We start from the raw sequence: 14454 nt of genomic DNA on the forward strand, positions 1-14454 counted from the left end.
CACGGAGGTGCCCCGAGGGATTTGGGAGTCTGGTACCGTGTCCGCTACAGGCTCACCACTAGCTGGCGGCAGCCGTCTCTGGGCTGGTGTCCGCAGGTCTCTCCACCCGCTGGGGAGCCCACCAGTAGTCCCAAATGCAGGGGAGGGGAAAGGTGATTTATCCACCTACCCTTCCCACTGGTCTCCGGGCTGCTCCGGCGGTCTCAGCTTCCAGTTCTCCTCCACAGCCTCCTCCCGTGGAGTCTCCCGGGGTCTCAGGTACCCCTCCTTCTGGCCCTCGTCTGCTGTATGCTCGCCTTCTTGCTTCTTTTTTCTAATTTCTGCTAGAATCTGTCTTTTCTGCAGAGACACTCTTTCTGGTGGTGTTTCTTGTCCACCATCTTGATCCTCCTCCCCGGAAGTATTCTTTTATTCCTTTTAAAAATCTTTTGAGAGGTGATGAATATGCCTTTTCTTTGTCTCTCATTATAGATTTATTTCTCTCAACTCCTTGATTTAAAGTAATAGAATTCCTATTATTGAATTATTCTTACATACTTGGAATAATCTCTTTAATAGTTTTTAAAAAATATCCTTTCCTGCCTGCTGCCTTTAAAAAAAAAAAATATATCCTTTATTTTATAGAGAGGCAGAAGAAAAATTAGAACAGAGCCAGAAAATGGTCATTGAAAAAGAACAGAGTTTGCAGGTGTGCAAAGAGGAATGTATAAAGTTGAAGGTGGACTTACTTGAACAAACTAAACAAGGAAAAAGGTATGTGTTTTTAAAGCAAATATGTTTTGAAGGGAATAAAAGGATATATTACATATTGTAAAATCTAGTTAATATTTGAAGTGAAAAAATTTCAGAAATTTGGCATTGGAATAACTTAATGTTCTTTTTTTGTTCACTATTTTATTTCAGTTTCCATTAAAATTTTCATGTGTGGATATTATGTTATTGGCATTTGGATTGAAGTTAATTCCTAGAAGACTGATAATGATTATCAATGTAATGGTATTTACTTAGTTCTGAAAATTAAGTTGTAAGACCTAATTAAAACCAATACATTGAATTTAAAACAGTAACAGAGAAATAACCTTTAAGATTACCTCTAATAAAATTAAATAAAATGTTACATGAACTCTTTATTTTTATTATTATTTACTTTTTTGAGACAGAGTCTTGCTCTGTCACCTGGGCTAGAGTGCCGTGGCATCAGCCTAGGACACAGCAACTTCCAATTCCTGGGCTCAAGTGATCTTCCTGCCTAAGCCTCTGAGAGAGCTAGGATTACAGGTACGAGCCACCATGCCTGGTGCAAGAACTCTTTAAAGGGAAATTTTGCCTCAGATATGATAGAAAAAGAAACTCAATTCATAAGAAAGTATCGTTGGATTTTCCTTTAGGAATACAAATTTCAATTTTGTATAAATTATGTCTTGAGGTAAAGTTTTTTTAGGTAGCTGTGAAGAGGAAACCATTAACTTTGAATGCCAATTAACTTTTAATTTAAAATTTTTCAGTTTAATAATATTTTATAACAGTATGAATATAGGAGCTTTTATGCAGAGTAAAAGCATGATCTGCATTTTTATCTTCTTTGATAACAAGTGTTTTAAAGAGTTATACTGTGATATAAATCAGGTTATGAAAAAAGTATTTGTCATAAATTGGTTAAATATTTATTTTCATGTGCACTTCTAAAAACCACTCTAATCCAATCTTTAAATCATTTTTTCATTTAAAGAACATTTTCACAGCAATATTTGGTTAGCCTAGTTCAAGTTACAGTATGTATTTGATGGGCAACATGGCTTAGTGGAAAATGTTTAGATTTTGGTGACAACTAGATTTTATCTCTCAGTGGCTTTGTTACCTTGGGCAAACTATTTAACCTTCCCAAGCCTCAGTTTTTTCATCTATTAAATCAAGACGATATTGTCTTGACATATATAGATATATGAAGATTAAATGAAATAAGAAATACAGGATGCTTTTTAAGTAGTAAATACTAACAAACTATAACTATTATGTAAACTGTGTGGTTAAATTTTAATATTCAGACTTTATTTATTCAGATAAGCTTTGTACATTGTTATTTGAAATAGTGAGATGTAACATATGAAGACCAGATTCATAATATGGCTGCTAATAAAAAGTACAGAGGAAGAACTACTAGTTTCCTGTATGCAACTTAGATAAGAGATGATTTTTAAGATAGAGTATTGACTTTGCTTTCACAAGGTGAGTAAGTGGGACAGACACATTCTGGGCAGCATGTGCAGATACAAATGTATCAAAGAGCATCATTGCTAAAGAACTAGAAATAGTTTTATGTACATATAAGTAAATAGATGTAGTAGGAGATGAGGCAAGAAAGGCAGGCTGGGCTGTGTACGGTGACTCATGCCTATAATCGTAGCACTCTGGAAGGCTGAGGCAGGAGGATGGCTTTAGCTGAATAGTTTGAGACCAGCCTTAGCAAAAGCGAGATACCGTCACTGCTAAAAATAGAAAAAATTAGCACATTACCTATAGTCCCAGCTACTTGGAAGGCTGAGACAAGAGGATTGCTTGAGCCCAGGAGTTTAAGCTTGACACCATGGCACTCCAGTCTGGGCAACAGAGTGAGACTCTGTCTCAAAAAAACAAAAAGACAGACTGGTTCCAGACAGTAAATCACTTTATGTGTTATACCAAGGGATTTGTATTTTAAACTGGAGAGTATAAATAGCTAATTAAGATTTTTAGGTAGAGATGTGACAGGAAGACTATTTTTGGAGCCTTTTGAAGAACTAGAGTGAATGTTGACTTTCTGCTATGGTCTGAATGTGTCCCCCAAATTTTCTGCATTGGAACCTTTATCCCCAATGCAACAGTGTTGGGAGGTACTTAGGTCATTAGGGCTCTGATTTCACAAACTAATTAATGCTGTCATAAAAGGGCTTGACAGAAGAGTTTGCTCGTTTTTACCCTCCTACCTTCTACCCTGTGAGGAGGTAATGGTCTTCCCCACTGGAGGACACAGCATTCAAGGCACCATCTTGGAAGCAGAGAGACTAGGCCCTAACTTGCCAATGCCTTGATTTGGGACTTTCCAGCCTTATTTCTCAACTGTGAGAAATAAATTTCTGTTTTTTATAAATTACCCAGTCTGTGGTACTTTGTTATAGCAGCACAAATGGACTAAGACACATTCTGAGATTGAAACCTTTGCAAGGACTTTTTTTGGGTACAGATAATTAATTATAATTGATTAAAAAGCCAGTGTAAAGGCAGAGATTGTTTAGCTTTATGCTGGTTATAAGAGATGTCCTGAAGCACACGGACACAGAAAGTTGAGAGTAAAGGGATAGAAAGAAATATTTCAAGCACATATTGACCAAAACAAAATTGATATAACTATATTAGTGTCACAGAATAGACTTAAATATAACAAGCATTACTGGTGTTAAAAATTACTATTATGTTATATTTAAGTAACTCTTAAATAACACTCTTAAGTAACACTTAACCAGGAAGATAGATAGGCTCTAAACCAGAAAGATATAACAATTTTAAACTTACAGTTTTTTTAATTCTTTTTTTTATTTGCCAACACAACCCTACAGTATAAAAAAGACTCTAAACTTATATGTATTTAATTATTTAGTCCCCAAAATGAAAATTAACAGGAATTTAAGGAAAAAAGAACAAGTCTGTAATCATGCAGGGAAAATTTACACACAGGAATTGTTAGATTAAGCAACAAAAAATTAATCAAGGACTTGAAGAGTTAAATAAGACAATTAACAATCTTGATCTAATGGATTTATATAAAGAATCCTGTAGCCAACAACTTGAGAATTCACATTATTTCAAGCTCTTCTAGCATATATAATCTGTTTTTTCACTGTGCTAGAAAGCATGAGTTTCAACAAATTCCAAAAGATTGATATTATACAAATGACCTTCAGACCTTCAAAATAACCTGTCCAAATCCTGTAGTTTTTGGAAATTTAAAGCCAACCTTATTGGTGTTCATTGACCATTGAAGAAATTAGGAAACTATAAAAACTGAGTGATATAAAAATTAATGAACTTAAATATCCAATTGTACGGTCAGAAGAAGGACTTGTAAGGAAAAAAACATCAAAAGAAAGTAGAAGTAATGAAATAATAAAGGTAGGGGTGAAATGGATGACTAGAAAAGAAACAATAGAAAGGATTACCAAAACCTAAATCTGGTTATTTTCACAATGACAAAGAAAACGAGCATCAGATAAGATTAATCAAAGAAAAAAGACAAAAACATTGGGTTTAAAAAGGGACTCTTCAATTATAGGTGTAGCTATAAGAGATAAGACCAATAACTGAATTATTTTAGGATGAAAAATTTGAAAATTTAGACTAAATAAATTTCTCAGCAAAATACAATTTAACAAAACTAACTTAAAAATAAATTGGAAACCTGAATAGGTGTATAGCTATTAGAGATATTCAGTCAATAATTTTAAATCTTCCCACAAATAACTAAACCAGTCAAAACAATGACGACAAAAGGAAACATGACAACTATCGCCCACAGTGGTTACTATGAAAAAGAATCACAATATCAAATTTTGGTAAGGATATGGAACAAATGGAGCTCTTATACATTTCTAATGCGAGTGTAAATTGGTAGAACAACTTTGGAAAACTGTCGATATCTGCTAAAGTTAAACATAAGCCTGTCCTATGATCCAGCATCCACTTCAACAGAAGTTAATCTCTGTATCTATCAAAAGATAGGTACAAGAATGTTCAAAGTAATTTTTTGTTGTTGTTTTTTTCTTTCCATTTTGCAGATGTATGTTCAAAGTAATTTGATTTCTAGTTGCTAAATGTTCAGTGGAATCAATAAATAAATTGTGGTATATTCACATTCACAAATGTGAATGTATATTCATATATTCATATTCACAAATATGCATGTTTGAAAAGAGCAACACATATATCTGTATATCACAGATACAATGTTCAACAAAAGAATCCAGACACAGAAGAATATTGTATAATTCATTAAGAAATCAAGAATAGGCAAAATTAATATATGCTATTAAAAGTCCAAATAGTGCTTACATTTTGGGGTAAAGAGTATTGATTAGGAAGATACACAAGGGAGCCTTTTGGGGTGCTGGAAGTGTTCTGTATTTGATCTGGGTAGTAGTTATGGAAATATACAAATATAGAAAAATTCATTCACTTAAAACTGCATTTTACTCAATAAAAAATTAAAATCAAACAAGAGAACTATAAATTAAATAAGAAAAATCTACAGAAGATACATGTATGGTCGTAGTGAATGTTTTAAAACATCCATTTGTTTTCATCACAAATGGTAACACAGACATATGACTGACATGAAGGAAGAAGTTTTTATACTTACAGATTGCCAGAAACAGGAGGCATAATATGCTATACAGAAGGCCCACATGGGGAGGCGTCAGGGAATAAGGAGGCAGAGGGAGTGGGAAGAAAATGTTGGGCAAGAACCTTTATTGTGGTTTTTGTGTCAAGGAATAGTATAACAGGGTAAACAGGTTTAGGATTGGCTAGTTTGAATAATTTTAGTGGGCTCTGGGTTATAAGAGCTTTTCTGAGTTGTTTAGTGCCTGGCCCTAAGGTGATTAGGACAGAGGAATATTGGCTCCAAGTGTCAGAGCTAGATGGGCCGGGGGGGGGGGGGGGAGGGAGAGTGGATTCTGGATTGGTTATTTGACCTAGAAAAGTATGCTAGAGTTTACTACATTTAAGAATTGGCTATCCCTTGGAAGGGCAGTCTCCCTAGGGTCAGTAAGTCTCTAGATGTCAGGACATCAGAATAAAAAGATATCCTTAACACAATAGAGAAAATTATAAAACTTTATTAAAAGTCTTAAAAGAAGATCTAATTAATGAGATATATATCATTTTTCTAGAAAGGGACCTAATATAAAAGTGCCCGATTTCCCCCAAATAATTTATATATTGAGTACAATTGCAATCAATATCCTAGCAGGATTTTTGGTGGAACTTAATGAGCTGACCCTGAAAATCATATGGAAGAACCAGTGTCCAAGAATAGACAAGACAATTTAGAAATTATAAATCAAGGTAGAGAACATGCCTAAAGATATATCAAGTCTTCTGAAGTTATACTAATGAAATCAGTGTGATATTGATACAAACAGAGACCTAAAAGCGAACACACATACAGTGGAAACTTCATATGTAAAGAAAATGGCATTACAAATCAGGAGAAAGGATGGACTAATCTAATTGACGTGCTATACAAACTGACATCACATGATCATATGTAATATACTGAGAAGGCTACAACATCACTTATTAGACCTCCCAAGAATGAATAGCCTGAATCTAATCATGAGGAAACATCAGACAAACCCAGATTGATCTTCTATAAAACAGCTGTTGTGTACTCTTAAAAACCGTCAGTGTCAATGAATGACTAAGGAAAGCTAAGAAGGTGTTCCTGATTATGGAGACTAAAGAGACATGATAATTAAAATCAGTAGGTGATCCTGGATGAGAAGGAAAAAAAAAATCTATAAAGAACATTATTGGAATAATTAGTAAAATTTGCATATGGATTGCATATTAGATAATATTGTATCAGTTTTAGATTTCTTTAATTTGATAGTTGCATTTTGATTATGTGAGGCAGTGTCCTTGTTCTTAGGAGAGTATATGCTAAAGGGTTTAGGACTGGAAGATAGCAATTACTCTAGAATATTACTTTCAAAATGTCAAAAATTGATGAATCCATACAAAGAATGTACAGATTTGAAATATTTCAAAATAAAAAGTTCAAAAAATGATGCTGGGAGAATTGGTTATCAATTTTAAAAAATTATATTAGATCCTTACATCATACTCTACCTGCAAAAAATTCCCAGATGTATTAAAGACCCAATTATGAAAAGTAAAACTTTTAAAGGAAAAGTAAGAGAATATTTTTCATGATGTTTCATGGTAGGGAAGAATGTTTTTGTTTTGTTTGATTTATTTATCTATTTATTTAGAGACAGAATCTCTGTCACCCAGGCTAGAAATGCAGTGGCATGATCATAGCTCATTGAAGTCCCAAACTCGGATAGTCTCAAGTGATCCTCTTGCCTCAGCCTCCCAAGTAGCTGGGGGTATAGGCACAGGGCACAACACTTGACTAATTTTTGTATTTTTTATAGAGATGGGGTCTCACTGTGTTGCCCAGGCTGATCTCAAACTCTTTGCCTCAAGCAATCCTCCTGCCTCAGCCTCCCAAACTACTGGGATTATAGGCTTGAGCCACCATGCTCAGCCTATTTCATTTTATTTATTTTTAAATGATGACTCTGCATACTATTTATTCATTATTTTATTTTATTTTGATAGAGTGGTTTTCGGGTTATGTGGATAAATTGTAGAGTGGTGATGTCTAGGTTTTTAGTGTACCTGTCACACAGATAGTGTACATTACACCTGATAGGAGTTTTTTCTTTCTTTACCTCCTTCCTTGGCTCCCCTTTTCCGACTCTCCAGTGTCCATTGTGCCACCCTGTATGCCCCTGTGTACCCACAGCTACTTACAAGTGAGAACATGCGGTATTTGGTTTTCCATTCCTGCATTACTTCACTTAGGATAATGGCCTCCAGTTTAATTAAATTACACTTATTTATTTTTGTTTTTGTTACACTTGCTTTTGGGATCTCTTAGTCATGAATTCTTTGCGTAGACCAATGTCCAAGAGAGTTTTTCCTCCTAGGTTTTCTTTTAGAATTTTTATGGTTTCATGTTTTACATTCAAGTCTTTATTCCATCTTGAGTTAATTTTTGTGTATAGTAAGAGACAGGGATCCAGTTTCATTCTTCTGCATTATGATAATTTTCCCAGCATCATTTATTGAATAGAGTGTCTTTGCCCTGGTGTATTCTTTTGTCTGCTTTGTTGAAGATCAGTTAGTTGTAGGTGTTTGGCCTTATTTCTGGGTTGTCTATTCTGTTCCATTGATCTATTTATCTACTTTTATAAGAACTCAATTCCATTTACAGCTACAAAAAAAAAAACAAAAACAAAATACCTAGGAATATACTTAAACGAGGAGGTGAAAGATGTCTCCCAGGAGAACCACAAAAAAATGTCTACCAGGAGAACCACAAAATGAAAGAAATCCTAGATGACATAAATAAATGCAAAAACATCCCACACTCATGGATTAGAAGAATCAGTATTGTGAAAGGGACCATACTGCCAAAGCAATCTACAGATTCAATGCAATCTCTAGTAAAATACCAATATCATTTTTCAGAATTGGAAAAAACAATCCAAAATTCACGTGGAACCAAAAAAGAGCCCTAATAGTCAAAGCAATCCTAAGCAAAAAGAACCAATCTGGAGGCATCACATTACCTGACTTCAAATTATACTACAAAGTGATAGTAATCAAAACAGCATGGGAAAAATGTTTTTAAATGAGATCCAGAAAGCATAAATATTACAGGAAAAGATTGCTAAACCCTGAGTCCATTAAGATAAAAACTTTGTTTCATTAAGATAAATCATTTAGGCCGGGCGTGGTGGCTCACGCTTGTAATCCTAGCACTCTGGGAGGCCGAGGCGGGCGGATTGCTCAAGGTCAGGAGTTCAAAACCAGCCTGAGCGAGACCCTGTCTCTACTATAAAAATAGAAAGAAATTAATTGGCCAACTAATATATATATAAAATTAGCCAGGCATGGTGGCGCGTGCCTGTAGTCCCAGCTACTCGGGAGGCTGAGGCAGGAGGATTGCTTGAGCCCAGGAGTTTGAGGTTGCTGTGAGCTAGGCTGACGCCATGGCACTCACTCTAGCCTGGGCAACAAAGCGAGACTCTGTCTCAAAAAAAAAAAAAAAAAAAAAAAGATAAATCATTTAAAAAGTTAAAATATAAGCCAGATACTTGGCAAAATATTTGCAAATAATATAATTCACAAAGAGTAGTATCCAGATTTTATAAATAATCCAGTAATAAAAAGAATCGGAATAAGTAGTTTAAAGGACAGGAAACCAAAATGTCCAATGAAACGAGAAAAAGTTGTGGTCTTACTGTGATAAAAAGTGCAGATTTCAACTACATCAAGATTGTAAAACTATAGTCATTTCATGCTGCTAGATTGGCAAATATTTTTAATTTGATGATAACTGTAATTTATTGGGCATTTACTATGTGTACTTTTCTAAGCACTTTAATCCTTGTTTTATAGATGAGAAAACTAAATTAGAGGGAAGTTAAGGTTACAGTTTTAGAAAGTGGCAGAAGTAGAATTAGAAAGCAAGAATTATAACTCTAGGGCCCACTGGATTGAATACCATGCCAGAGGTAATAGCACAAAATATTTAAGTAGAGAGATTTTGGAGACAGGTTTCACTTACTAGTTGTGAGATCTTGGGTAAGTTATTTAACCTGTTAGTGACTCATTTTTGGCACTTGCTTTCATCGTAGATTGTTAGGAGGCTTAAATAATTAATTTTAGAATTGTTGTTATTCTGTTGTTACTTTTTTTGTTTTTTTTTTTTGAGACAGAGTTTCCCTTTGTTGCCCAGGCTACAGTGAGTGCCCTGGTGTCAGCCTAGCTCACAGCAAACTCAAACTCCGGGCTCAAGCAATCCTTCTGCCTCAGCCTTCTGAGTAGCTGAGACTACAGGCATGCGCCACCATGCCCGGCTAATTTTCTATATATATTAATTGGCCAATTAATTTCTTTCTATTTATAGTAGAGACAGGGTCTCACTCTTGCTCAGGCTGGTTTCAAACTCCTGACCTCGAGCAATCCGCCCGCCTCAGCCTCCCAGAGTGCTAGGATTACAGGCGTGGGCCACCACACCTGGCCTGTTGTTACTCCTTTAAGTGTGCGTCAAGACGTGATATATAACGGAAACTCTCATATATTTCTGGTTCAGAGTGTAAGTTGGTACACCAACCTAGTACCTTCAACTTCAAAATACCTTTTTGAAAATATCTAGCAATTCAACACCTGGTTACATATCTTAAAGAAACTCTCACACATATTGCCAAGTTGCTGTGCACCAGGATGTTCACTGAAGCATTGTTTGTTTTGGCTGGAAACAACCTCAATGTCCATCAAATGAATAATGGATAAATAAGTTACAAAATTTTCACATAGCAGAAGAGTATATAGTAGATTTTTAAAAATGAACTAGAGCTTCCTTTCAGCTGGGGCCACCATGTTCCAGTAATGACGAACACAAAGGGAAAGAGGAGAGGCACTGGATACATGTTTTCTAGGCCTTTTGGAAAACATATAGTTGTTCCTTTGGCCACATACATGCGAATCTACAAGAAAGGTGATATTGTAGACATCAAGGGAATGGGTACTGTTCAAAAAGGCATGCCCCACAAATGTTACCATGGCAAAACTGGAAGAGTCTGCAGTGTTACCCAGCATGCTGTTGGAATTGTTGTAAATAAAAAAGTTAAGGGCAAGATTCTTGCCAAGAGGATTAATGTGCATATTGAGCACATTAAGCACTCTTAAGAGCCGAGATAGCTTCCTGAAACTTGTGAAGGAAAATCATCAGAAAAAGAAGGAAGCCAAAGAGAAAGGTGCCTGGATTCAACTGAAGTGACAGCCTGCTCCATCCAGAGAAGCACACTTTGTGAGAACCAATGGAAAGAGCCCGAGCTGCTGGAACCTATTCCCTATGAATTCATGGTATAATAGCTTTTTCATTTTGTGAGAAAAGACAGAAAGAAGCCTGAGGTCCTGGGACCTGTTCCCTATGAATTCATGGTGTAACAGGCATAGCACACTTGTGAGAAGCAAAGAAAGGACCTTGAGCTGCCAGAACCTATTCCCTATGAATTCATGGCATAGGAGACAAACCTAATAAAAGCTGCTGGACTCTAAAAAACAAAACAAAACAACAACAACAACAAAATGAACTAGAGTCATGTGGGTGAACATAGGTAAACCTTGAACTATATCGAACAAAAACAATTTGCGGAAAGATATATACAGTGTGATGCTGTTCATATAAAGTATAAAAAGTATGGGAAAAAGTCTATGATGTTCTTTGACGTAAGATTATACAGATTTTAAGGTATCACTAAGAGAAAAAAGTCATAATGAAACTATGATAGGCCAAAAAAAGTCATTATGAAACTACAGGCATGGTGGTGCATGCCTGTAGTCCCAGCTACTTGGGAGGCTAAGGTGGGAGGGTAGCTTTGAGGCTAGGAGTTTGAGACCAGCCTGGGCAACATAGTGAGACCCCATCTCAGAAAATAAAAAAAGAAACTATATTGTTGATTGTAAAATACATATGAGTTTTAGAGATGTAAAAATGTGAAAACAATATTCCTCTTAGAATAGATGAACTATAATATGCTATATACTATTTGTAGATATAGGTTAATATGTGAATGTGCTAAGTAAACAACACCAAAATCAGGATAGGATTATCTCTGTGTAAGAAGTCTGGGGGATGGGATTTGGAAGGGGCACAGAGGAACCTCAACTCTATTTGTTATGATTTGTTTGCTTAAAAGAAAAAAGGGTACAGAAGGCAGAGTTAAGATTCATTAGAGCTGGATTGGGAGTACATAGCTAGATATATTTGTACTTTTCTGTATGGCTGAAATGTCATGACTTTTCCAAAGTTCAAAGTGAGGAAGAGTAGATAATGCAAAGTGGATGAATTTGGCTTGAAAGAGGAAGAGTGATAGAAGAAAGCACAATATTTGGGGAGGTCTTTGTTTAAGTGAGAAATACAGGAATCTTTTGCTCTCTGAACTCTAGCTATGCAAACTCAGAAATGGAATATGTTCTTAAAGATTTTCAAAGAAATCCTTTATTGTCCAAACTTTCTTTTCTTTATCTGAAACTTTGGAACCAGATAGACATACTTAAGAGCCACATATTTCCTGATAGATCAGGAAACGCGAGGAATATTTTTGCTTGAACTTGTTTATATTTGTTTCAAAGAAGCCAACAGAGAAAAGACTGAAAATACAATAAAGTTTCTGAAGGGAAAAGTGTTAAGGATCCAGACTATAGATAGAGTACTTCCTTTGGATAAAAGAAGGGTCACTAACTTCACTTATGTTAGAAAGAATATGATGGGAATATGTTTAAATATAAAAATGTTCTTAGGTAGGGATGTGATACTGACCAAGTATTCTCAATTCATTGTACCCAGTTAGGCCAATATTCTCAATTCATTGTGAGAAGTACAAGGAAAGATCAGGGTCAGCAAGGAGGTAAGGCAGCAAGGTTGGGCTTTTTTTTTTATTATTATTATTATTAACATACTGAGCTGCTACACTAGAAAAAAAAATTTTCCTTGGGACCATGCTGTTTTATTATGAAAATAGAATAAAAACTTTGAAAATGAAATAATCCTTTCTAATTTAATGAAAAATTTGTTATTTTTTAAGTTTTTTCTGTGCATGAGTTACATGCAACTTGAAAAATAGTTCACATGGTTCCCAAAATGAAGAGATGTGTTAGTTACATATGTTTCATTAGGCCCTGGGCTCAATACTAGCATGAGTTAAATACAGCTTACCTGGCAATTAATGTGTGAAACAGTGCTTAGTAGTGGTTGGATTTTTTTATTGTTCAGATTTTTGTATCTTATATTAGTAGAAGTTATTGCTTTTTGAAAATTTACTTGACCTTTGCAAAAGTCACAGAATATACTGAGTGTCCTTAAAATTCCAGACAATGGACTGATTATATAAAACCTAACCTTTGAAAATGTATTATCCGGCCTCAGGCTACTTCCCTAATCTATCCTCTCCAGGCATGGGGGGAAAAATGCCAACACCTAAGAATTTAAGTATATTTCAAAGTTTATAAGTGTTTTTGTTTTATTTTTCATATTGATAGAATGAGAAAAATTTTTATAGTATCTTTATTTTACAGTTTAAGTCTAATACTTTTTTTTAGTACAGAGAAATCAGCTTCTCTTTAATTATTCCTTATAATTAATTAAAGATTATTTTAGAATTTATTCAAATGCAGAGCATTCTTCTTTTTTTTCTTGCCACTCCTCAGTGCTTTAGAGCATTCTTTATTTCTATTTATTATCACTTTTTAAATTTTAGAGCTGAACGACAAAGAAATGAAGCACTATATAATGCTGAAGAGATAAGTAAAGCTTTCCAACAATATAAAGAAAAAGTGGCTGAAAAACTGGAAAAGGTAAGACATAATTGTGCAAAATTTAGTGTTTAATATTACTGTCTATATTCTAAAAATAAAGGTAGATATGACTAGAATATGTATATCTATAGTTGAAGCTGAGAGTAATTTTTATGATCTCATTCATAATAAAATCACTGAATAAAGAATTTATAAGTATTAGTAAAGGATGGTATCCACCAGTCTTTTTATTATCAGCAGAAAGTTTTTTATGTAAAGAAGGAAAAGAGTAGAGAGAGAAGAAGGAACAAAATATAAAGAAAGATGAAGTATGTAAGGAGTTGGTAGAGCTAGAGAAGTAGAAGCAAGAAATTCATTTCCATTACCTCAGTGAAAATGAAGACAGCGTAGATTATGTAACTTTTAAGTTCTTTCCCTTGACCACCACCCAGAGAGGGGCTTGCTTCTTCCTCCCAGAGGGAAGGTTCCTTGAACTGCTTCTATATGGAAATATAGTGACTTTATTACCATGCATGTATTACATTCATTTAATATTTTTAAGTAATACTACACGGTAATGAAATCTGTATGGAAGAATGCCACAAATTGGACATTCAGATATTGAGCTCAGAGAGAGGTCTGGTAAAGAGACACTGATAATGGGAGACTTCCCTTTTGAGATAATAATTAAAGCAGAGGAAATTAATGATTCTGTTTAAAGAAAGGTAGAAGGTCAGAGGAAAGAAGATTTAAGTAGAAAGTTAGAATAAGAAGATTCAGAGTATAAGTAACTAATGAGTGTTCACTTATTAAACACTTATGAAGTTCCTTTTACATGCCAGGTACTATCCTTGTCTCTGGGAGATTCAGTGATACTGTGTTACTCCAAAAATAAGACAGGATCTTATATTTATTTTTCCTCAAGAAGACACCATAGGGCTTATTTTCAGGGGATGTGTTATTTTCCCCTCAAAGCCTCAGCTTGCAGCACGGATGGGATGGCCGGGACCTGACTGGGAGCCAACCTTGTTGGTGCTGCTGCCCGCACCTTTCCAGTCACCTCTGGGATAGTAGCTGTCATGATGGGGCAGATGAGAAGGGCTGCTCATCTTCTTTACCGCTCTGCAAAGAAATGCAAGGGTTATGCAGCTACCCTGTGTAGCCACTCCCATCACTAGGTCTTATTTTCAGGATAAGGCTTATGTTGTGCAAATGCTTAGAAATCGTGCTAGGGCTTATTTTATGGGTAGGTCTTATTTTCGGGGAAACACGGTATATAACACATGACACCTACTCCAAAGAGCTCACAGTCTAGTAAGATTGACT

The 14454-nt window shown here is 35.1% G+C and overlaps 1 protein-coding gene across 8 annotated transcripts in view; it reads left to right on the forward strand.

Annotated features, from left to right (window-relative positions):
• Window positions 1-14454, forward strand: part of CCDC18 (coiled-coil domain containing 18) — a 171610-nt gene that overhangs the window by 16245 nt on the left and 140911 nt on the right. For all 8 annotated transcript variants that reach the window (XM_075999855.1, XM_020283117.2, XM_075999857.1 and 5 more), the window contains 2 exons: window positions 625-753; window positions 13092-13188. In XM_075999855.1, the coding sequence (XP_075855970.1) occupies window positions 625-753; window positions 13092-13188 (226 nt within the window). The remainder of the gene's footprint in view (window positions 1-624; window positions 754-13091; window positions 13189-14454) is intronic.

Source organism: Microcebus murinus, chromosome 2, assembly GCF_040939455.1.
Source record: "Microcebus murinus isolate Inina chromosome 2, M.murinus_Inina_mat1.0, whole genome shotgun sequence".
Classification (NCBI taxonomy): Eukaryota; Metazoa; Chordata; class Mammalia; order Primates; family Cheirogaleidae; genus Microcebus; species Microcebus murinus.